The sequence below is a fragment of the Dunckerocampus dactyliophorus genome, chromosome 11 (assembly GCF_027744805.1).
Source record: "Dunckerocampus dactyliophorus isolate RoL2022-P2 chromosome 11, RoL_Ddac_1.1, whole genome shotgun sequence".
NCBI classification, from domain to species: domain Eukaryota; kingdom Metazoa; phylum Chordata; class Actinopteri; order Syngnathiformes; family Syngnathidae; genus Dunckerocampus; species Dunckerocampus dactyliophorus.
The window spans coordinates 26,528,491-26,553,004 of record NC_072829.1 but is presented as its reverse complement, the minus strand read 5'-3'; the positions used below and the strand labels follow the sequence as shown (position 1 = coordinate 26,553,004).

At 41.9% G+C, this 24,514-nt stretch overlaps 3 protein-coding genes across 4 annotated transcripts; all 3 read right to left on the bottom strand.

Moving 5' to 3' along the window:
* Positions 1-24: 24 nt before the first annotated feature.
* Positions 25-7,013, bottom strand: ube2ka (ubiquitin-conjugating enzyme E2Ka (UBC1 homolog, yeast)). The gene is made up of 7 exons (XM_054792705.1): positions 6,653-7,013; positions 5,974-6,067; positions 4,892-4,950; positions 4,714-4,796; positions 3,239-3,338; positions 1,268-1,396; positions 25-1,180 (listed from the first exon to the last, which is right to left on the bottom strand). The coding sequence occupies exons 1-7, from the start codon at positions 6,713-6,715 to the stop codon at positions 1,106-1,108; spliced, it is 603 nt and encodes a 200-aa protein (XP_054648680.1). The 5' UTR covers positions 6,716-7,013; the 3' UTR covers positions 25-1,105.
* Positions 7,014-7,921: 908 nt separating this feature from the next.
* klb (klotho beta) lies at positions 7,922-14,746 on the bottom strand. The gene is made up of 6 exons (XM_054792273.1): positions 13,993-14,746; positions 13,089-13,596; positions 11,875-12,143; positions 11,541-11,797; positions 9,810-10,732; positions 7,922-8,821 (listed from the first exon to the last, which is right to left on the bottom strand). The coding sequence occupies exons 1-6, from the start codon at positions 14,731-14,733 to the stop codon at positions 8,400-8,402; spliced, it is 3,120 nt and encodes a 1,039-aa protein (XP_054648248.1). The 5' UTR covers positions 14,734-14,746; the 3' UTR covers positions 7,922-8,399.
* A 443-nt stretch (positions 14,747-15,189) lies between these two features.
* ints10 (integrator complex subunit 10) lies at positions 15,190-23,617 on the bottom strand. Of its 2 annotated transcripts, XM_054791932.1 has the most exons (18): positions 23,142-23,617; positions 22,911-22,978; positions 22,723-22,826; positions 22,303-22,442; positions 22,152-22,233; positions 21,908-22,048; positions 21,630-21,804; positions 20,721-20,890; positions 20,504-20,643; positions 20,032-20,185; positions 19,840-19,922; positions 18,999-19,154; positions 18,752-18,860; positions 18,526-18,605; positions 17,321-17,483; positions 17,114-17,207; positions 16,776-16,844; positions 15,190-16,397 (listed from the first exon to the last, which is right to left on the bottom strand). In XM_054791932.1, exons 1-18 carry the CDS (start codon positions 23,268-23,270, stop codon positions 16,241-16,243), a joined length of 2,214 nt encoding a protein of 737 aa, XP_054647907.1. In that variant the 5' UTR covers positions 23,271-23,617; the 3' UTR covers positions 15,190-16,240. The 2 variants fall into 2 exon arrangements, with proteins under 2 accessions (XP_054647907.1, XP_054647908.1); XM_054791933.1 differs by lacking the exon at positions 16,776-16,844.
* Positions 23,618-24,514: the final 897 nt, after the last annotated feature.

Here is a 24,514-nt window from a genome sequence, read left to right as displayed (position 1 = left end):
TATACACAAAAGAGCAAGAATAGATTAATTTACACAGACTTTATCTTTATTTACAGATGAATCTTTTGACATATTTATCTGTTGGCATTGTCAAGGTGATGCAATACTTTTTACTCTTTTTTTTGTTTTGTTTTTACTTTGGAGGTTGCATTTAATGTGTTTTCTTTGTATTTTTTTTCGGTTCTAAAAACAAGAATCCAAATATATTCCTGTAGGCAGCCAAACCCAAATAAAAGGTTTTTCCTTTTTTTAAAAAATAAAAAATGTGGTGAGAAGAGACAGGTGAGTTTTATTGAAGTAATGAACAGGTGGGGAGGGATGTCTGACAGCGGAATAGAGTAATTACATCGTGTATGTAATGTAGTGGTGACAAACCTGGTTGGAACGCGAGCTGAAATGAATGCTATGGCAATGAGCAGTGGTGTGGTCTCTGAATGAGGGAATAAGCCTTGTCCGTGTCTGTGTCGGAATTACTTCCATACGCCGTGCCTTCTTTCTCAATTTAAATGATGAAATCTAATTTGGGCAATTTATTTACACCAAGCTACCCTCAGTAATCACATTACTGCCATATGATAATTATAAGGGTAGTCTTATGGGGGGCGGGGGACATTTTTAAAATTAAATTTGCCTCAGACTCTGCTTTTTATCAAGGTGTGTGGAAACCAAATGATGAGCAGTCTGCTTGAATGGCTTCACACTCTCCTACAAAAAAAGTATTCCAAACTAAAAGTCAATGTACTGCATAGGTGAGGATCAGCTGCTGATGGATGCTTGTCGTACACGGTAAGAGAGACGTGGCGAGTCGGTCGTGGGTGGGAGTATTAAGTGGTCCGACGTCGTGATTGTAGCACTGAGCGGAATGTTGAATGACCATCTAGGGGACCAGTGATGCACACTCACCGAGCAACTGATTGTGGAGTGTGGCACAGCGGAGGCAATGAACGGGGAGAGGGGAAGTGCGGGGGCAGAGTCCACTGTGAAACAGAAGGTGCAGTGCAGGAAGAGACGCCAAGAGACGGCGGGAATATGGAGGAGGCTGTAGGAGAGCGTGTGAGAGGTGGGGGACGGGAAATGAGGAAGATGTAAAAGTTGTCGTCAAGATTCAGTTACTGAGCAGTAGCTCTGTTGCCGTCTCCACGTCCCAGGATTTGGATGACAAGGCCACTATTACTGCATTCTGTGAAGAAACAAACATGGGAATATCAGGTAGAAATGTGCAGCGAAAGGACCAGTGAGGATGAAAAGGTCACTTTGAGGCACTTACTTTTTCAAAGCCCATGGCACAGAGTTTGTCTATTTTGCGTGTGTACTCCGGACTGGAGACGGGAGCGCCAGCGTAGACGTGAGACCAAAGCCTCGCTGTCTGTTTGAACATCTCTGGGTTCTGCTTGTACTGTGGATCAAATACACATTTACACCATCAGATTTTAGTCACCTTTAATTCATTTAACATAGTAAATCAGGGGTCTCAAACTCAATTTCACTGGCGGTACAGTCTGGGTGAGGCTGGGCCGCATCAAGTATTGGGAGTAGGCCTGGGAATCTCGGGGTACCTCACGATACGATACAATTCACAAGCCATCCATGTGATAACACCACTTAGTTCAGTGTTGGTGTTTACTTGGCCCTGTAAGTATGTAAGTAACACTGAGCTTGCCTGGACGTTGCGGGCTGCAGTTACACTACTCTTTGATGTCCAGTCGCGGGCCGCAAGATACGATTTGGTGGGCCGCAAATGCCCCGCGGGTTTGAGACCCTGTACTAAATGCTCAGCTGTCTGTGATAAGTGAAAAGAAAAATAGTCAAGGATTTTGGGGTTGGCCAGTGGCCCTGGATATTCCTGCTGAGGATGAGAGAGATGTACGGAGCAGATAAAGCCTGAATGTGATACCTCCACATTCAGAGCGAAAACAAGGGCAAGTTTGTACAAGTGTTGCATTTTCAAGATTAACAGCAAAATTAAAAATGTAAAACTTTGTGGCTTGGCCTTCCCTGGGCTTCTGTGTGTATGTGTGTCTGGGTGTTTGGCGTTGCGTTGTTTTTGTGCGGCTTGCTGCTCTCTGGTAGGGGCTGGGGCCGCATCAGCCTGCAGGCGGCGCTCTGTGGCGTCCCAGGGCTCAGTGGGTGCGTCTTCTGGGGGCATCCAGTTTGGAGCCTCGCAATAACATGGTCCTGAAGAACCGCCTGTGTGGGTTCGGCCATTATGGCTCCCTGTTGAAGGGCAGCGGGGTGTTCCGGGGTGGCTGGGGCGCTGAGCATTTGACAGGTGGGTGGAAGTTGGGGTGGGTTGGCCTGCGGAGGTGATTGTGTGTTCTGGCTTTGTCATGGGGCCTCGTCCGGGGCCCAATGTCCCTGCCTTTTTGTGATTAGTGTATATGGACACAGGGAGTAAACAAATTGTAATAGAATGAATTAGTGACTGCCGTGATATGGAGAGGAGATAACTAAGCTTTAATAAGCTCTGCTTCGTCCTGCTTTTTTTTCCCAACATATTGAACTGAATTGTAAACATGTGAGGTATTTCAATCTAACATTGTACGGATGTTTGAAAGAAACCAAAATATACTAAAATAATGTTATATGTTACAACAGAATGGACAGCTGATAAATGTGCTTTACACAATACCTGTATGCTAACCAAGTCTAATGCAGACCTGCAAACCTTGTTTTGTTTTTATTTTTAGAGTATGCCTTGGGCCAATTACAAACAAGCTACAAACATGGACGGCCCACGGACCGGACTCTGTGCCCTTGATTTGGACAAAAGGTTGCACAACACCGACTGCATACACTTGTATCTTGTTTACATCAAGGTCAATCATTTTTAATGATCTCATTTCATATGAAACATGAGCCATACTTGCCACAATCTATCTGCATGTTTAATTTGACGCTCAATTCAAGCTAACTGATGCCACGCTGGACCCCTTACTCATCACAAGAGACTAACCTTGTCACCTACTTAATCCGATACAGACAAAGCAAGCACCTATGATTTACAATAGAAGACTTGACTGTTGTCATCTTTTCACCTTGGATATTTGTAAATAAATGATTGGCCACTTTGTAGGTGATGGATAATTATGACAAAATGAATGTGTCTTATATTATGTCTATGTGATCCAACACCGGCACAATATTTTATACATCTAACTCTACTAAGTCCCCTAAAAACACATATGCAACCGATTTATGAAAGGGCCAGCACATTACCCAAACACTGATGCACACCAACCTGGTTGGCTACCACGGCGTCCTGTGGATCGTCTGGTTCTGCAGCTGCCAATAAAGCTTGTAGTGACAAAAGGACTGTCCTCAGCGTCATGGCCGCCGCCCTGACAGACACATACAGCGCATTGTTTACTTCAACACAACACGTGATGCTCACATTTACCTGCAGGTATTAGTAACTTGTCTTTTTTGTCATTTTTGAAAATGGATGGATATGATTTTTAGATTTGAAAATTATAATAAATCAGAATGTTTTGACATACATTATTTCCAATGTACAGCTATACAGTTGTGGAAAAAATGATTAGACCATCCTTGTTTCTTTAGTTTCTTATTCATTTTAAAGCCTGATACAACTAAATGTACCTTTGCTTGGGCAAATATAACAATGACAACAAAAATAGCTCATGAGTTAATTTTTTTGGCAGTGCAATGCTATAGCTATTCATGCAAGAACTTCAGTGATTTTAGTTATCATCAAGAAAACCATGGAAGTTGCTAGATATCAGCTCTTACGTTCAACTCTTATGAGCTATATTTGTTATCATCATTATATTTGTACAAACAAATGTACCTTTAGTTGTACCAAGCATTAAAATGGATCAATAAACTGAAGAAACAAGGGTGGTCTAATATTTCTAATATTTCTTTTCTTGCCCCAAAAAGATTTTTTGATCATTTAAAGGCATGGGTCCCCAACCACTCACAAAATTACATTTGAAAATAACTACTGTATATCATATATTATGTAAATGCATATCAATTTTGGAACTATGGGCCATTGTTTTATTCAAAAAATAATATACAGTTAGAAATCCCCCAGTTTTTGCACGTTTATGTTGTTTTGTTTCATTGTGTTTCTGCGACCGGTAACCCGTCCCACTTTGCTCAACAGTCCTTGAACGCACCATCTTTCTCACATTCTCCCACGCTACACAGATAAGACTACTACACTGTCTTCATCCTGTTTTTCTTTCACCTCGTATTTGGTCCCAAATGCTGATACTAAGTAGGAGTGCATAAAGGTAAGGTTCGATGGCTAATGCACATATTTGTTCGGTGCACAACCTCAAGGTAATTCATGTTAGCACACTGGCTGTAAACACACGCATCAAACAGCGACATTGTGATATTCTCTCAAAAAAAAAAAAAAAAAAAAAAAAAAAAACAGTCTCCTACTGGTGGATGGTGGGTCTGTATTCATTTTGTGCTATTAATTTGATGTTGTTACATAATAGCATTAGATCGCTATAATGTAACGCATTTTTTGTCCTTTTTTTGTCAAAAGTAATGCACGCAAGTTGTTTCGCCCATTTACTCCACTCAAGTAAGAAATTGAAATTATACAGCATGTGCAAATTCTAGCCATCATTTACACTACACAGAACAAGTGCTGGGCTTTTAAATTGATTCATTTACAAGATATCAAAGGCTTTGTAATCTTAGAAATGTGTGACACTACTGAGAAAGTTTACTCACCACTGGTCTTTGAGAATGTCCAAACATATTGCACCTGTGACCGAACTTATGTTGGGATGCCAGATCTTTGTGATAAACCGCACCTGAGCGACAGGGAGAGGGGGGGAAAAAAGTTACACCGAGTGTCTAACACCAGCTCATGGGACATGAATAATGAATGACACTGATGGATATTTACCTTAGGTGGATTGAAAGGATATGTCTCTGGAATTTTAATTTCTAGTTGATATCTACCTCCTGTAAAAAAAGAAAATACGCATCATTAACGGATGATGACATTTTATTGATGTTACAAAAGGCATGTCAGGTTATAGGAGCTTGTTACCTCTGCAAAGCATAAGCACAAGCAAGGACGAAATGCTTTCATGAATGTGGATTGGTCTGTGTCACCGTTTTTGACAATGATAGGAAGTGTTCCCACCAACAATGCTGAACGTTTCGCATAGACACTAATGTTCAAAAATTTTCTTTGGCTGCAATTTTTGAGCGTTACGATATGCATAACATCAAAGGATGGATCCTCAAATCAAAGGTGTGTGCATAGAAGACGGATGGGATGGAAAAAGGCTTTTTTTTTTATTATTAATTTTATTATATTATATTATATTTATATTAATATATTAAATTATGAATTTGTTAATAAAATTTTTATTTTTTATATAACTCCAGATTACCACACAAGTAATTTAAGGATAGTGTAACAGTCTTGTGTTGGTCTTGTAAGGAAAAAGTGTGGTTGTTGCTGCATTTGAGAGCTATGAAAACATGTCTGCAAGCCTGCAGATATGGTGTTCAATACCTTTGATATAGAACAGGTCTGTTAAATAAATGACAAGTCTGATTTCTGACTTTGTGGACTAATTTGAAGTATTCCCAGTGCTTTCTATTAGTAGTAGTACTTTATTAATCCCACAGCAGGGAAATTGTGAAAGTCTGTGAAAATTTACCGTGGAGGAGCGATTGCATTACAGTCGGCTATGATGCATAATAATGTGTGCACGCATTTGTGACCCACCCCACCCCCCCAAAGCTGTTGACCTGAAATGTCATTTAACATGAACGTTCATGTATTTCCAGAACTTTCTGCATTGAGAGCCATTCTAGATTTCGACATGAGAGCATTCATAAACACAGAGGGCCACTTTAAAGTTGTTATTTCGTGAGGTCGCTGGAAGGATGAAGTTAATGGCTGTAATGGCCAAGAGTGCTATAGGATATTAAGCATTGATGTTAGCAGGGAGTCTCCAGAGGCCCTCTCACCTTCATATGGTGTGTCAGGTGGCCCTGCTATCTCCCCTTTAAGTTCTGTGAAGTTCTCGTTTACCAGATCCACCTTAATCTGGTTTCTGCTTGTCTGGAACGATGGAGAAAAAAAAAAAAAAGCAAAAAAGCGTGTTAACGTGAGCAGACAGGACAGACTGCAAAGTGTTAATTGAGCTTGCTGTCCATCACAAACCTGCCTATGCAGCATAAACTGATACCCCCCCACCACCACCACCACTTAATAGAGCTTTACACTAAGTTATCCCCAACTTGTAGAGAGACGCCCAGGTTGGACGAAATAAAAACAATAATACACCGAGTGAATCAATAACATGAGTTTCTCGAACTACCTTTGATGGCTAACTCAGCTAGCATAGTTACCACAGCCTAGCTTGAAACCCCCGCACGCAATATGAAATAATATTCGGCCCTGCATCTGAAATGTGCTTGTACGCGGGGTTAGAACCACTACCAAATCTTCACCATGACCAGCACTATCAGCTAGAAGCTATATGATGCAATTAGTGAAGCTGGATGGCGGCGCTGCCTCGACTAGCTAACGCTAGCTATTTGGAGGTTAGCAAGCTGACAGCTGAGCCAGCGACGCGTCACTGGCGTTTTAGCCACCGAGGACAAAGAAAATCACCAATATCCAACAGCAAACACGGAGACTGACCTCTTCGCTTTTGAGCACCTCCTTGAATTCCCGTTTTATCCTCTGAACTGCGATGTTCGCCATGATTTTCCCCCCGAGTTCCTGTGCCGTTTGGGGCCTCCTCGCCGCTGTCTGTCCCGGCCTGACGAACGTTAGCTAGCTTGTTGTGCCCACACAGGAGCCGCTTTTAGGTAACAACCTCCAAAATAACCACCGCTGTGTTGTTCTCCTGGAGAGCCGTCAGTTCCGCTTAGCAGCGTGGCCTTGTGTAGCCGGTGTAACTGCGTCTATACGTGTACTATCATCAAATGTGGAAGAGTAGGAAGGTTGGAGGCAATGAAAACATTTTAATGGCAAACTGCATCAAGTCTGGCTGAGAGGAGCCATGTGACCTGCACTGGCATCCTCAACGCCTCCTGCTATTGGTTAATTACTGCATGACGTACATTATTATTATTATTTCCATTGGCGCTCTTACCATTAAGGAATAAGATTTTATTCAGCATTTTACTGAGAAGACTTTTTAATCAACATCCATCAAGAAAATACATCAACCAGCCTCAATATTAGGTTACCAGTTGCGAGTGTATATCTACATATAGTATCCATCAATCCCTTATCTATACCGCTTGTCCTCATGAGGATCACGGATGAGCTGGAGTCTATCACGGATGAGCTGGAGTCGATCCCAGCCGACTTCAGCCGAGAAGCGGGTACACCCTGGGCTGGTCACCAGGACACATGTATAGACAAACAACCATTTACGTGATAGACAATTTAGAGTCTCCAATTAGCCGAACATGCTTGTTTTTGGTATATACTCGGAAGAAACCCACACAAGCACAGGGAGAATGTCAAACTCCACACTGACATTGCAACCTGTAGCGCTTACCTGTGAGGTCTACTTTTCCACAGTGCTGCCCTCAAAATGAAGTACAGACACAGATCTTTGTGATTTTTCCACACATTCGGGACTTGCTTCACTAAATTCACTGAAACTAGCGCATCTGTTTCTCTCATAAAACGCACGATGTGATAGAGACGAAAGGAGGAGCAACCTTTGAACTCTGTTTAATAGCCAAATGTGTGTCAGTTGAACAGACAAGAACATTTATCTACAGAAAAGTCTATAAGGGTTGCAAAATGCCTGTCGGCTACCTTTCGGGAATTTTTCCAGAAGCTTGGAGTGTCTAGAAAAGCACTACTATATAAATCCAATCAATTCATTCATTTATTAACATGAGAATATATTTACAGTATTTACAGTATGTATGTGTTCTAATAATTTGGCACTTTTATCAATACACGTGCCATTTTAGTGATATTTATTATTTGGGGGGCTTTTTTAAATTTGTTATCGGTACTTCATCAATAAACAATTCATTTATAACTGCTTAGTAATGGCAATAATTATAAAATACTATTTAAAATACTAATAATTCGATTTAATGAAGCCTAACCCCCCGAATAACAACAATGGATAAATGCTGAATAGAATAAAACACGTATTTCCCGTCGCCTCGATATTTGCGCATTACAATGAGCAGAAAAAACATCTAGGTTTCCTGTATTAGACTAAGCCTCTATCGGTTATTTCCATTCATTTCTATGTAAAGTTTTTCATTTTTTCAAACTCACAGACATCTACAGAGCTGTTTGCATTATTGCCGCCAGGGGGCGACATCACATTCGTCACATTCAGACACATCCATAAACAGTTCTCCAAAGTTCCTTGTGTATGTCATACAATTAGTGCTGTGTTTACATTTTAAATAAGTGGCCTCCGTGAGCACACTGGTGGGCTCCCCCCTCCTCTTCTCCTTCTTATAATGCTCACCCCGCTCCTACGACCCTTTGTGTATCGTCTCTTAGTGGTGATGACTGAGAAGACCAGTGCTATAAAGATGACAGCTACGAGCAGGAGGCAGCAGACAAAGACCGTCAGGGCCTTGTTCTTGGACATCCACACACATAAGGAGCACACTGGCTGCGCCTCCCTGGTCCGACAGGTGTGTGAGGTGGCGTCTTCGGGGAAACCGCTGCGAGTGATAATTTGTCTGTAGACCTCACTGGAGGCCTTTGCTGTGGATTGGCGGTGAGTTGAGGTGAAAAGACCGTATTGTGGAACATGACCATCCTGCAGCTTCCACACATAGAATCCCTGCAGGTTGATGCTATCCAAGCGACGTGCTGCAGAAAATATAGAGAATATTTTTTCACATGCTTGCTTCATGATAACATGCTTGCAGGTAGGGAGAGCAAACGGCCATAAAGGGCAAAGTATGAACACAACACTAAACTACTTCATCGCGCCATTGTTTCTGTTGTCCCTCCTCCCTCTTTTTATCATCTTTATGGTTGCTTGCCGTTTTATAGGGGGTGGCAATATAGTCATAAAATCTATATTGCTTGTGGCTGAGCATCTTTTGAATCTGTACATTCCGGAATACACTGAATTTTCTGTATTGATAAGTAGAGGAAATCACATAAAGCAGGGTTTTTCCCCTCAGAGAATATGTACATCTATATATATGAATATGTATATATGTATATAAATGTATATCACAGTTGGGGCATCCCCTACTACCGAAAAAGCGTATTTTGTGAAGTGTTCTGCCCACCCTAAATGCCATTTACTCCTTCAGAGTAGCTCAATATCCCCCAAGATAAGATAAACGAGGGAACACTGTGTTTCATGTTATTGTTTTATTTGCATTAATTGTTATTCTTTTATTTTTTAATAATTTTATATATTTATATGATATTGCATAAAAAATAATTTAAAAAACTAGAATAATAAAATACAAGTGTAATTGTAGTTTCTTATTTTTATGCCCATTTCAAATTAATTATACAAGACCTGTGTGCTAGAAATTCTGCTTGGCATTTTGACTTCTGATTTCAGGTAAGTAAATAAATAATATAAGTAAATAATCAAATGTGTAACAATATCATAAGGCAATTACACATTTATAAGTTTTCACAGTTCTAAGCGGCCTTCTGAGGGCAACCCTAACTGCAATGTGGCCCATGCTGAAAACGAGTTTGGCACCCTTGGTCTAGCCGGTTCAATAAATATGTTTGTCAGTATTGTTCTCAAGCTGCTGTGCCTCCCAGGGGAGATGTGCCTCACGCTTAAAAAAACCCAAAACGTTGCCCTAAAGAATATGAAAATTACCTTTAAGAGCTTCCTGTAAGTAACTTTTCAGATAGTGTTGCCTCATCTTATCCTCCACAGGAGCCTGGTCATCAACCCCACTCGCAGTGATAATGATAGGCTGAGTCCGTCCATATCGCTCAGTCACCCAGTTCAGGACCTTTCGTAGGCCCCACGGGACGAGAGCTTGGCCCAGACTGGAGGAGGGCCAGGTGGGATCAGTAAGAGTAAGACAGTCATGATTGCCCGGGTGTTTCTGGTGTAAATTACGAGGACTAGGAGAGACCAGACGGGTGGTAAAGTGATTCAATGCAATGAAACTCAATGCACCTTTCAGCTCCTCCCGCTCAGGTTTGGTAAACGTAGGAAGAGGAGATCTTTGCTGGCCCATTACTCGAGCTTTTTCCTTCAGGTAAGCCTTGATTTCATGCGGGTAGTCCCCTTTGTCACGCTTGTCTTCATATCGAGTCCTCAGCAGAGGGTCTAGGAAGCGACCAAGTTCAAAAAGAAGGAATCTCTCTACTGCTGCTGTATGTGATGACAAGAAGGGGTTTGCAGGTTCAGCCCAGTCGGCATGAAGCGCCAGTGACACCATACCCCCCTCATGATGAGAGAACATCCTCTCGTGGAGCCTCCAGGCTTTTGCATGAGCCAAAAGGAGGTTATGGGCAGCCTGGTGTTGCTCATTCCCATCGGAGTAAATATCTGTCAGCCTGTTGGGCTCATTCACTGTGATCCAGTATCGCACCCAAGAGCCCAGCTCGCGGTAGCACAGTGCCGCATATTCCTGAAAGGCCTCCACTGTGCTGTAGTTGAGCCAGCCCCCAGAGGCATGCAGCGGACCAGGCAAGCCCAGATTTGGAGCTTTGTGCGTTGGGTAGTAGAGGATAATGAGAGCTTCCAGGTCCAGTTTCTTGAGCTCAGTGAGGACACAGCGGTAGTACCTTTTAGAAAGAAAAAAAAAACACAGAGCAGGTTTAAGGTTTTGGTGTAAGTGTGAAAGAAAGAGCCTGACCAAGAGTATGTGTGATATATGTACTGTATCGTGCACAAGTCTCAGCCTAGAGACCTATCACTAGATTTATTGTCTGCACTGACCAAATGTACATATTTTTGCAATGTATTTATTAGTATGAGCAATTTCATAATTTCATAATTAATTCATTTCATAATTTATTCAAATATTTTTAAATATTTATTTTAAAAATAATTTAAAAAATAGATTTTAATGAAAAGTAATTGTATATTTATTAATCATATTTTTAAGTAGTATTTTGTACACTTTCCTTAAAACAATATCGCTTTTATCCATTTTTGCTCTGAACCACAAAGATACAGATGCAGAATACAGACACTTCATTAACAATGCTCTGTGTGCACAAGAGGAATGCACATGATGTATAGAAATGCAACTGAATTTGCATAAAATGTGATCGTTTTAACCATGATCATGGTGCAAGACATTTTTTTAAAGCTATCTGCTGTAGCCTAACTTGCAATTTTCACACAGTGCCAGTGTATTACCATTAATCCCCATAAATCCCCATATATTGCTTTTAAATCCTATTAATTCCCACAAAGAGTTTCCACCTTTGAGAACTCCCGATATTTTAATCGTTAGCAGTGAAATGTATCCGTGATAATGTTAACTCATACCCATAAACACACAATCAAGGCTTAAACACGATGGCCTTAGACTTTTGCGCAGCACTGTATGTCTATCTTGAATGGTGGCAGTTATCATATTTTTACCTCAGTGCCTCCATATTCACATGTGAGAGATCTCCATGTGGTAAAATTAGAGACCAGTTCAGAGGAAAGCGGTAATGCGATGCTCCTGTAGATGCAAACAAGTGAAGATGACTCCGAATGGTGAGATAGTCAGTGCACTGGGAACGATGAGTGGGAAGCTTCTCTCCTGGGATTGGTCTCAACGATCCGTCTCCTGTCCAGTTCCAACTGTACACGTGGGGATCCGTAAACTGGGGGGAGAAAGGGTACAAGCGGGCCTAGTAACAAAAGAGAGAGAAAGAAAATCAATGGGGGATGATTTGTTGTGATTCATTGGCTAATTTTCAGGCAGTACCTGCAAGGTGGAGTCAGCAATGCCCCAGTGAAAATCACAGGGGAACTGACCCTTGACCTCTTGAGAAGTCTCCACTGTGGGGAAACCGTTGTCAGCAATAACACGCCTGTAGTACTGAGCAGTGGTTTTGGGCGTCCTGATTCTGTTAGGCTGATTGAAGTCAACGTAGAAAAGGCCCCGGCGGACCGAGTAGCCGTAATTCCATTCAAAGCCGTCTACCAGAGACCATGCGGTGTATCCTAGCAACCGCACACCATCCAGCCTGGCAGCTGTAACACAAAACAAAGCTCATACAAGTTAAAGTGACATGTGATATTTAGATACATTTACAATGAACACTAGTCAGACTAGACATGCTACAGAAAGTTTTTCCAAAGTCAGCGTACCTTTCCGCCATCATATCCTGTAGTCTCCTATGGTAGGTGCTCCGACATTTAGAGCACCAACCAACAGCAATATTATAACAACAATATAATAACAATAGTGGAAAAATACTAAAGAAGTGAAGCTAGTAGGATTCTTTCTTTATAAATAGAAAAACTAAGTTTTTTTTAACATTATTAGAGCCCTCTAGACATGAAATAACACCCCTATAGTCACCTTTACACTCCTATTACCCAATATAGTAGACATAATCAAAGGAAATACGCCATTTAAGACAGTTTACTCTGTAGAGGAGCAGAATGGGTGGCAGACAGGAAGTGATGCCAGGGGTTCAGAGTTGAGTTTTAGCATGTTGTGGGCTATGGCTGCAACAGTAGCCTGTGTATTATTACTACTGTAACTGTTGTGAGATCATTTAAACCTGCAATAAAAGCCTGTTGTTCTGGCTATCAAGTCTGGTGCTTGTCTCACCAAACAATTACTGACACCTAGTAACAAACAAACATAACAAAGCAAAACATAAAATAAAATAAAACAAAAAGTTGAACTCAATTGGTACTCCTATATTGGTACAAATGTAACTGAATTTACCGTGCTTAATTGATTTATATTAATGATTAATTTATACTGAATTGAGTGCAATTTAGTGGGTTAAACTGCGTTGAACTTAATGCACCAAACGTAATGAAACTAATTAACTAATCTGAGTGTACTGAATTAATTATTTAAACTGAAATAAGTGAATTCAATTGGAATTCATTGTATTTACTTTAATCCAGGCAAATAAAACTGAAATTGAAATAATGAAATAACTGTTGTTCACTATTTACCTTGTAATGCCTGGTTGATAAATCTCTTCATCAAGTAAATGGCCACTGTGTCTTCTCTTCCCACCTTGGCTTCAGAGAACCATCCACCCTCGGCCACCAGCACCTGTGGGTCCCCGTACTCCAGTTTTATCCAGCCCAGGACGCTCCTCATATCTGGGGTCACAGCCTGGCCATAGTGGGGCAGGTCTCTGCCCAGTCGGAGGTTGTTAGGGCCGAAGGACAGTGCAAAGAAGTCAGCTGTGTTCTGCATCCACAGCTTCTCCTGTGCAGAGAATGTGGGCAGGAGGGCACCGTGCTTGATTCTTAGAGAGCTTGGGTAGTCTCCATCCCCTAAAATGGGATTGGCAAACCAACCGAGCACAGCCTCCAGCGATTGTTGACAAAGGTCAACATTGGCGGCTGTGGCTTTTTGAGGCTCGACCCAGTGAGAACCCAAGACAATGGATACTTTACCCTTCTGAGTCGGGCGGAAGTGGGTGTTGTAGGTGTGCCAGGCTTTGGCATGTGCCTGGAAGTCAGAGAAAAAATATTGTGTTACTCCATGCAAAAGTTGACAATATACTGTACTTGCCGTCTAAAAAAATTATTTTGGTTCAATTAGTGACTACAAAAACGACCAATACACAACTGCCGTAACCTGAGTAGCAGATGTGATAATCACAGACACGTCCTATTATGACCTTTTTCTCATACAAGCGTCAACACACACCATCTGTGCAGCGCTCCACATTGCAAAAAAACATGCGTGATATTATTGAGGCATATCTCCAAGACTTCCTGTCACATACTGTGCACATGGTGGACTTTGGACCTCAGTATCTTGTTAAGTGTCCTGTTTACTGACAAAAAAAAATGACCAAATAAAATACAAGCTAAGAGAATAAATGGTTGCTTTAAGACTTACCCTGATCAGATTGTGAGCCACCATAAGAGAGCCGGCAAGCCCCCCTGTATCTCCAGGGGCGTGCACCCCTGTGCCATACCCCTGGACAGCCACCAGGTATGGGTTATGCATTGTAAGCCAGTACTTAACACGGTCCCCATATGTGCGAAAACAAAAGGCGGCGTAGTCCTCGAACAATCTAATAAGTGTTTCATTTTTCCACCCTCCATACACCTTCTGCAGGACCAGTGGCAGGTCCCAATGATGGATGGTAACAATGGGCTCAATTTGCTTTTCCACAAGCTTGTTTATGAGACGGTTGTAGTGCTCCACAGCAAGCCCATTGGGCCGACTTTGTGCGTTCCCATCGGGGAACAGTCTGGGCCAGGACAGTGAAAAAGAGTATGATTTCACCCCAAGATACTCAAGCTCCTGCACATCCTCTTCCCACTGAGCATAGCTGTCACTTGCCACATTGGCGGTCTCTGACTGCGTGAAATTATCCCATATGGATGGTCCCTTTCCATCCTGGTCCCAGGATCCTTCAGTCTGGAAAGCAGACGTCCCAGATCCCCAAAGGAATCCTGCAGGAAAAGTATCATGAAGAAAAGACTGTTCTAGAGTCACCGGAACCGGCTTGGGGTTCTGCCACATCTGTCTGCCATCACCAGTAGAACCAGACGCTTGGGGCCAACCATTTGCCCACCACAGGATGAACAAGAAGAGCCACTGAATCCTGGGACAGGGTGGATTGTCCAGCATGATGAGGGTAGAGGGTAGTAATCGTTGCAGGGCTAAGTGGTCTCTGTTCTTTTTAGAAATATCTGATCCATGTTCGGATCCGGAAGACAGACAGGAGCAACACGTGAAGCCGTGTGGTGCTGCTGGATCATTGTAACCTGGTAAGACCTTCTCTCTGTGTGCACTACGCTCAGCCCCGCCCTCCCACCTCATGTTCACACATTCAAAGGTTGACTCATAACCAAGCACATTGCTTGTGCTGCTATGAGGATTGGTTTTTTACCTCATCTATACACACCTAATATGGTATCAGCATATCAATGTCAAATTAACATGCCATTTCATATCCACACTTATTAAACATGCATTTTTATGTCAGTTTGTGCGGTGACCTCGTCGAACTAAGATGTAGTTTGCATAAAATGTCTCAGGTATGAGCTACATCAATTCACATTACTTATAATGCCTTCAGCACATTTATTAAAGGGAGCAAAGGTAGGGCAAATACAATTTTTACAGCAAGATGATGAAAAATTGAACATCTTCTGACATCTTATTGCCGAAAGGCACTAAATATGTCTGCAGTGTTCCCCCCATGACAGGAGAGAACAAGGTTAGCCAGCTCAAATAAAACTTTATTCAATTCTTAGCTCCATCTGTCAATCACTAAGGGAAAACGTCTGGTTTAAAAAACACTGTCGGGAAGTATTTGTGTATGTGTGTGATGACGTCCACCTGTCTGTGTCATTGCCTTTAATTAAGCCTTCAGGTCTGTAGCTTTCGCATTAAAGTAGTGTGTGGGTGTGTGTGTGTGTGTGTGTGTAGGTGTGAAGAGCAAACAGTGTAGTTGCTCAGGAAACACTGTGCCTCAAGGCAAGAGGTGAGCAGGTATATTGAATCGGACAGCTGCCACTATTATTGCATAGCTATTAAATATAGATAGTGTGTGCAGTGGTGTTTTTATTGCACACAAGCTGCAGTTTTAGGCCTTGATGTGCCTAGAATACACACGCTTGCACTATCTAACACAAAGGTTGTATCAAAACATTTATTCGGCTCTCTTCACAGTCACATTAATGTTCAGTTTTGATTGACATTGTCATGGAGCTGTTAGTTAACATTTTTGCAGTGGTGTAGAACTGCACTGCATCACACTGATTGGGAGGGTTGTGTTGGGTTTACTAGCTGCTGCCACCTTGTGCCCAATAGCGGCAATTATCATTCATCACTTTAAAAGGTAATGTCAAGTAAAATGTCTTGTTACCAAAAATATTCCCACAAAAGGTAAGTTCTTTTATCATTATTGACAAATATCACATCATGATGACACCACTTAAAATGTTGTGGTTAAGCATGTTACCTAACACACCAACAATGAAGAAAATGACACATCATTGTAAAGGAAAAGTTATCAGTGTGGTAAGTTTGCGGTCTCCACTATCTCTTTACAACAGTTTTCTACTATGAGAAGTCAAAGAGTCAGTCCAACCTAATTTCTGAGAAAGTTTAAAAGTATCCCAAGCAGGTGTCAAGGGAGAGACTGGACGATGATGATTTTCTCGTTGATACAAAAACGGTGCAGCACGCTGAGCAAGTTCTCTCCACAACGCGACACTTGCCTCTCCATGGCCAGACGGAAATCCTCCTTCACTCCTTTGGTGATCCCTCTTGTCACTGTGTGGTGTCTGACACAGGAAAAAAAAAAAAAAAGACGATAAGATTTAGAGACTCAAGCTTTAGGTTTTAATCTCACACAAATCAATCATTCATATCAAAACAATAAGAATCCAATCAACAATACACATGAAACATAAGCACAAATGAAATGAGAGCAAGTGTTATGAAAAGGCAAAAAGAAACTAACTATACAACCAACAATATCATCTCTGCGATGACCACAGAAAGACGAGCAATGGCTCAAACAAAACCAAACGGCGACGACGACTTATTCTTAAATGATTGGCCCAAATAAAAATTGGGTGGGGGGGCAAGTTGGCAATGAAATGTGATTTGTGTGTGGGGGGGAGGGGAATGGGCACTGTGGCAGGGGGGGCCTGGGGTACCTGTCCATCGTCTGAACCCCTTGTAGCAGAAGGGTGTTTAACTCCACCCCCAGGGCGGGGCTAGGGTTCCTGAGGAACAGCAACATTCAAAGACTGGGTCAGTGCGGGTGCATTCAACTGTTTTAAAGTCTGCAACATTGACTAAAGGGGTTGACATTGACAGAACATAAACGCCTTCTCTTCTCTAAAGCCCGCTCCAATGAAAGCTTAGTGTTAGCTAAGGTTCCCCACAGGCCAAGTATTCAATCATCAAGCAGACCTGCACTTATTACAACACACCAGCAGAACCAGGGATATGCAGAAACACAACGCTGACACATCGGCTGTAAGGGGCTTACTTAATCAGCATTCCCTGGTTGGGTAGCAGCTCCAGCTGGATCCTCCCTCCATCTGGCGTACGCAGGTATGCAAATTCCTCCAGCATGTCGATGTCTGACAATGGATGTGAGCTCAAGAAAAATACAATTCAAGGCAAGAAAACCAAAGTTCTAGTGGCAGCAGTATCAGCATTGTGAGGACACTCAAAGGAAACCATGGCAGGATACTGGTGACATAATTGAAGAAATTCTCATACTGGAAACTGCCTTGCTGGCAGATCTTATCCACAGCCTTAAGAAAAAGCATCTCGCCTTGAGGCCAGTTGTACTGCAGGAGCACCACCACGTGACCCAGCGACAAGTCGTCCCTGTTGTCTGTGAAGGCACGTAGCTGAATGAAACAAATAAGGAGAATTTATATTGAAGACCAGCAGAGTCAATAAAACTGATCAAATATAGAGACGGGGTGTCACGAGACGAGACGATACACAAGATCGGGTCCACCAGAACGAGATGAAATTTTAACATTAATTTTAAGAAAAGTACAATGAAAAAATATGAATGGACAAACTTTTTTATTCAACTGGGGCACAAAACCAGTCCAGGGTATACCCCGCCTCTCACCCAAAGTCAGCTGGGATAGGCTCCAGCATACCCCCGCAAGCGGCATAGAAAATAGATGGATGGGCGTGTTTTGAAATGTTTATTGTCCCACAAATTGGCACTAAATAAATAATAACATATCACAATAATGCAACATTTCCTTTAATATGTCATCTCTCACAAGAGCAGCATTTCTTTTGCGATGATTTTCACACCATTTTGCGCTGCTCTGTTTGCATGGGCAAGTTTGTTTCGTTCCCTTTTATGTTGCTACCACTTTTTAATCAATTCAGCATACTGGCTCGTTCGTGTTGATGGGCTCACCTTGCTCATATACACATGATTAACATTCCCACAAGGAAGCTGTGGCATTTGGCTTTGCAAGTATCTTGCATTGTTCCTCACAAGGCTCCACTCTTTTGCTGTGTGTATTCTAGCAGCCCCGCATCGTCCACAGACACAAAATGACTATATGACATATATATGACCTCCTGTCATATATATATATATATATATACTGTATATGACAAGAGGTCTCACTCTGTTCGCCATTATTCTAAGAAGCGTGTAGGTGCTGAACCGATGCAGAGTGAACACCCTTCCTGCCTGTTTGGAGGCGAGAGACGGAAACAGGCACACATCCACATGGCAATACATGGAGGCCGGCAAAATTAACAGGTTAATTTTTATTTATCGTGTCATAAATGTATTTATTTATTATTGTGAGACAGTTTTTTTCTGAACGAGAAACCTTGTCACATTTTAATCTCGCAAGATCTTGTGACACCCCTATTAGAGACACAATGTGTGCACATTTTGCATTTCAGTACCTTAAAACAGGACAGCATCAGCTGAAGGCAGAAAGGTAAAACAGCCTTGCTAGTACATGGAAGCAATCTCAGGTCATGACCTAGTTCAGACATGTAACAAAAGATCTATATCATTTATTTGGATATTACAGAGTAGGTGATGATGACAAGTGACAGGCTTGGTGACAAAAATATATAGTAAATATAATATTGCTCTTCTGCTGAGTTAAGTTTAGAAAAAGCTTACTTTTCTTAGATTTGATCTTGACCCTCGTCTGATCTTCAGAGGTCTTTGTTGGTTCATGGTTTGGAGCTACCAGCCCACTGACAACATCAAGGAGCTTCTCACAGGCCATCTGAGTAGCAAGTAAGTAACAACACAAAACAAATAAATGCATTATATAGTAATGGTTTTTTTAGTCTAACTCTGGCCAAATGTAATGTTACAATATGCTGACATATGCTCTCACACATTACATGGAACCAGTACATACCCTGTGTTCTCCCAGTGCGTAGTGGCAGGAAGCTTGTTGTATGAGTGCCCTGTGGTGCTCTAGACTGGTCTGACTTGAGGGGCTCTGCTGGCCTGGGTGAGGCTGCTGTACGGCGGCCATCTGGTGCAGGCTTGAGAGGGCCTTACGGTACTGTCCCTGGAGGACACAGGGCACACACACTCGTTATAAATTACATCTATCCAATGTGAAGCTGCTATTTTGCTTTAAAATCACTAAGGGTTGCTTATGTGTAACAGATAAACATATGAATTGTGGATAGCCATCTTATGCAGAACTGTACATGTGTTCAACAGCTATCTCTGAATCAATGGCTACAGCTGCATTGCATTTAAAAGCACTTGTGTGTTCTTTCCTATTAGTATGATTACTAGGGGTGTCACAAGATCTCGCGAGATTAAAACATGACAAGATTTCTCACTCTTCTCGTGGTCACTGGGCCTGGGACAATTATTATATCACACAATAAATGAAAATGAACACCGCAATGAGTACAATGCCATGTGCATGCGTGTCTGTTATTTCTCGCCGCTTCGAAACACCTTGGCGCGTTTGCACCACAAAACAACGGCATGAACGGAGTGAGCCCTTTTGTCAGTCTTACAGTCTTAGCTGACTTTGGGCGAGAGGCGGGGTAAACCCTGGACTGGTCGCCAGAATATATTCCCATTTTTTCATTGTACTTTTCTTGAAAATAAAGTTTAATTCTCATCTCGTTCTTGCAGACCCAATCTCATGTATCGTCTCGTCTCATGACATCCCTAATGATTACCCTTCAACTATTTGCTGCGATCTGTTAGTTTATAGGACTGTTTTCTCTTACCTGGTATATGATCATGTCAGTGAGGAAAATTCGGAACCAAAGCCAGCTGTCTGACTTCCACGAGGCACAGATCTTTTTGAACTCTGAAAGCACACATTTGCAAAAACATACAATCATCAATCAATCATTTCAAGCAGTACAGAATAGCATTAGCGTGGCTTATCAGATTAGAGGAGAAGACGAGGTGTGTACCAGTTTCAAGGCTCTCATGAGAGTGAAGGAGGTCCCAGCTTTCTCTTGCTGTGTAAAAGCTCTCCAGAGTCTCTGACCAATTGGTCATCTCAGTCTTGTTCACCAGGATGTGTCGACCACGCATCTTACCAAGGCCTTCCTCATCATCTGAGCTCTATATGTATACATGTAAACACCAACCATAATGACAAAAATCCTATACAAAATATATACAGTATTATCATCAGTGTTTGAGGCCCTATCCCAGAGGTGTCCAACGTTTTCCACTGGGGACAATTAAATGAAAAATCAAAGGATGAACAAGGCTAATTTGATAAGAGAACTTTTTCTCCTTACATTATGCAATTTTGCTCTTTTATCCCATTTTTGTTGAGGTTTTTTCTGTAATTGTATTTTTAGAATTTGCTAAATAAGGTGCAGGCCGTTTAGGGCCCCCAGGCCACACTTTGAACACCCCTTGCCCTATCCTCACCATGGTCTTCTCTCTGCCATCTGCCATTTTGCGTTTCTTATGCGTGTGTTTGACTGTTCCTCTCTCCAAATCCAGATCATTGTACACTGAGCTCAAATCCTCCACTAGAATCCACGGCCCCAAGTTCAGAGTGTTCACACCTACCAAAGAAAACCAACACAATATCAGGATTCATTCATTTCAAACACAATGTGTGCAAGCAAAGATGTAGACTTACCCTGGAACAGCGCTGGCTGCACGGTCGAGACGTAGAGGAAGGCGTTGCGGAAGAGGACGAGGGCGGCACAGATGACCACCTGACTGCAGTACCGGGCTCTGGTGTCACCCTCCAGGCCCGGTAAGTAGCGACATAGCTCCTTCACTCTCTGAAGCAGATCCATGTAGCTCCTGCAAAATGAAAGCAGATGCACAAATATGTCTTAAAATCACAACACCCACACAAGACCATGACCTTCACTAGCAAATTCTAATAATTCACTGAGATCCACTACTAATAGTGCACACTTTTAATTGCCACTATCAGAGAAGTGTTATTTAGCAATGCCAATGACTGTGGTTGTAGTTGTTGTAGCAGTGTACCTTTTATTAATATTCTGGATACCTCATGTAGCTACAGAGAAGAACACAATATTATTTGAGATAATGTGTATTTGGTGTGCAGGTCTGCCAACCTTGAAGAAATGTTATGAGTACTCATCCACTTCAATATTAGACACTCTAAATGTACAACACAATCACCAAACATGCTTATTTGTTCATGGAGCAGCATTACCTGAAGCACCGTGCTGTGCTCCCTGCACTGTTGTGTTCCGGGTTGCACTGATGCGTTCAAGCCCACTACTTCATTCACTCGTTTGAATGTTGAGCAAATAGGCTTTTTTTTAGGTCTCCTAGTAAAATTATAGTTTTAGAATGTGCCACGAGCCGCACTTTTGGACACCCCTGGCGTACATGGAAAGCAGCGTACAAGCGTAAGTAAGGGTCAAAATGTGTGCTGAGTACAAATAATGCGTACATGTTGGCAGGTCTGCCTGTGTTGTGTTTACTTCGATTGAGCATGATATTTAATAAGCATAACAGTTTACAATTTTTAAGTGTAAACATGCACACCAAAAGCTTAGCCTACCTCTGCCCTTTGTCTCCCTGCCACTCACATCGAGCGCCAACAACTGTCAGGAGGTCCAACAGCCTTTCCCAAGGTTCGGCGACCACTGATGACTTTTCCGACAAGCCGTCAATCACGTAGCGCTGGGAGCCCCGTGAGACAGTGGGGGACTTTAGAGGACCGCCTTCTTGAGAGACTGAGAGAAAGAGGGAAGAAAACCAACATGAGATTAAGGATTATTGCTATCAGGATAAATATACCCCGAATGCACAAGAGCCACCACTCAAGCTCTGCTTTACCATTCATCTGTCCATCAGGTGAAGGCCCTCGGGTGACATAGCCGATGTAGAATTCAGCAGCTTTGAGAATGTATTTCTGCATCAAGCTGGCAGGCAGGCGCATATCCATGTTGTTTATCAGCAAAGGGAGGACATCGCACACTGTAACATAAAGAAAGAAACTACAGTGGAACCTATAAAGTCGATGGCCCTGAGGTCAAACAAACTGAAAGTCAACTATCGTCCATGCACGTGTTTCACTCACCAAAAAGTTTTCTGAAGCAGTTGACAGGCGACTCCATTTTCTCTGATGCCTCCGCCTCCAACAGTGTCTCACCTAGACTCACCTACACACGTACACAACAGATATTTATCACCCCTCGTGTGTACATCCTTTTATTGTTATTGTCACTTACCCCATGTTGGACAACAGACTCTGGAAAGCGCTTTAATAAGAGCAACAGCATCTCTGCCTTCTCCAAAGTGTTGAAGCACTGCTCTGTGGCTTTCAGCAACATCTCACATTGTATACGACCAGGCAGTGTTTCAAAAAGCCCTGGTGGAAACAAACACATCTTCAGGCATACTCTTAAAACACTCAGGGAGAGTATGGTAGTAAAATAGTAAAATGCTTCGCTTACTGCAGTCCTTCATACCGACCGCTATCAGGCTCTACAACACCTGAACCATTTTTTATTCACTATGTCTATGCATTGCATGCATTGTCAATGACTATGCATTCTTTACTTGTGTACATACTTGTGTATCTTGCTTGCTGCTGTAACAGATGAATTTCCCTGCTGTGGGATTAATAAAGTACTACTACTACTACTTACCTCGAAGAAACTGTGAATGTTTGTCCTGAGAGTCACTACGCAGTGCTGCTGTGATGACACTAATCTCACGCCACACAATGGGCTGATCTGGAAAATTTAAGAACCTAAAAGGGTGGACAATATATTAGCATGTTCTTGATTTGCCAATGCAAGAATCACTAATAATAATAAAGCACACTTAAACTTACATGTCATAAAGCAGTCTCCCTGCACAGGATGTCCTTTCTGCATTGCGTTCTATTATATACATTTCATACTGTGGAGAATAAAATGAAAAAGTGTCTTTAAAATTTAAGTTGGCAAAATACAAGAATGGCAAGATATTTAAAAAAGCAACATAGAAAACAACCGTAGTCTGTAAACAAAGCATTACCATAGCTGTGTGTCAATAATAAGGTAACTGATGTGTAAGACATTACCTGGATATTGAAGTCAGCAGGGTAAAGGGTTCTGGCAGTAATGAGCCAGGCTTTAGCCGCACACGGGTCAACGGGAACCAGCTCCCGAGCTCTTTTAACTAAAAACTCGCAGTCCTTTTGTGCTGACATTTGTAATGAATCGAATTACCGATGTCGAAAGAGACAAACTGTTTATCAACTGCATACAGAATTACGCACGTCCAAATTGCGATGGGTGCAAATTACAGTAGCAATTAACCAAGGAGATGTTACGAGCAAAACACACTCAATCTCAATGCTAGCATCACCGAGCTAGTCTCGGTTAGCTGTGCATGTTTCATTCGTGTCCAAGTTTAAAAACACAAACTTCTCAAAGTGCTGTGGTCATGCTACATGAATTACAAATATGTATTCCAAAAAACAGACGCGCAATTCATTACAAAAATAAAAATATCTATCATGGTCGCGTATAAGCTCATTGACACAGGAACATGTTGATGACGTCACAAACTGTCGCAAATTCTCAACTTTACGACCAATATTACCGCCGCGGAAAATGACTGGCATTATATGAATAAAACTATGCCAAAATAGTCAGATTTTGTTCACAGTATAAATTAAATATAAATACTATTTTCTGCAAACCCCAACGAGATACGCGTTAGAAAAAAGGTTGGATTCTGAAAACAGTTTTTGTAATAGTTGCATTAATAAGTGCGTAACGGGCATACCGTAACGTGTTACTTGTTGCTTTGGCAACCTACATAATCAAAAATGGATCGGATTGTGGTACAGTATAAATTAATACCGTACATAAATTTACACTGTGGTGTTCACAAATTTTTGTTTTCATTCATCTCATCAATTCATCATTACTACATTCACCATCACACACGAGTTGGTTGTACTGTACTACTATTATTGAATGTAATATGCATGACGGTCATCTTGTAAAGTGTTGACTGGAATTGATTGAAGTATCACGTTTAGTTTGTATAGAATGTGTAAAATGTACATTGTATGTAAAAAAAGAGAAATTTAAAGAAACGGACATCACAACCCAGGAAGTGATTTTTGATATACAGGCGAGGCCATACACAGGGCGTCTATGACAGTCTTGTGTTCGTGGCGGAAATCAACGATTGAGTTACTGGCAAAGTCATATGACAGGAAAAAATGATTATCGTGGTATTATGCTACTAAATAAATGAAGTTATCATAAATTGCCCATCCATCCATCCATTTCCTATACCACTTCATCCTCATTAGGGTCGCGGGGGCATGCTGGAGCCTATCCCAGCTGACTTCGGGCGACAGGCGGGGTACACCCTGGACTGGTCGCCAGCCAATCGCAGGGCACATATAGACAAACAATCATTCACACTCACATTCAT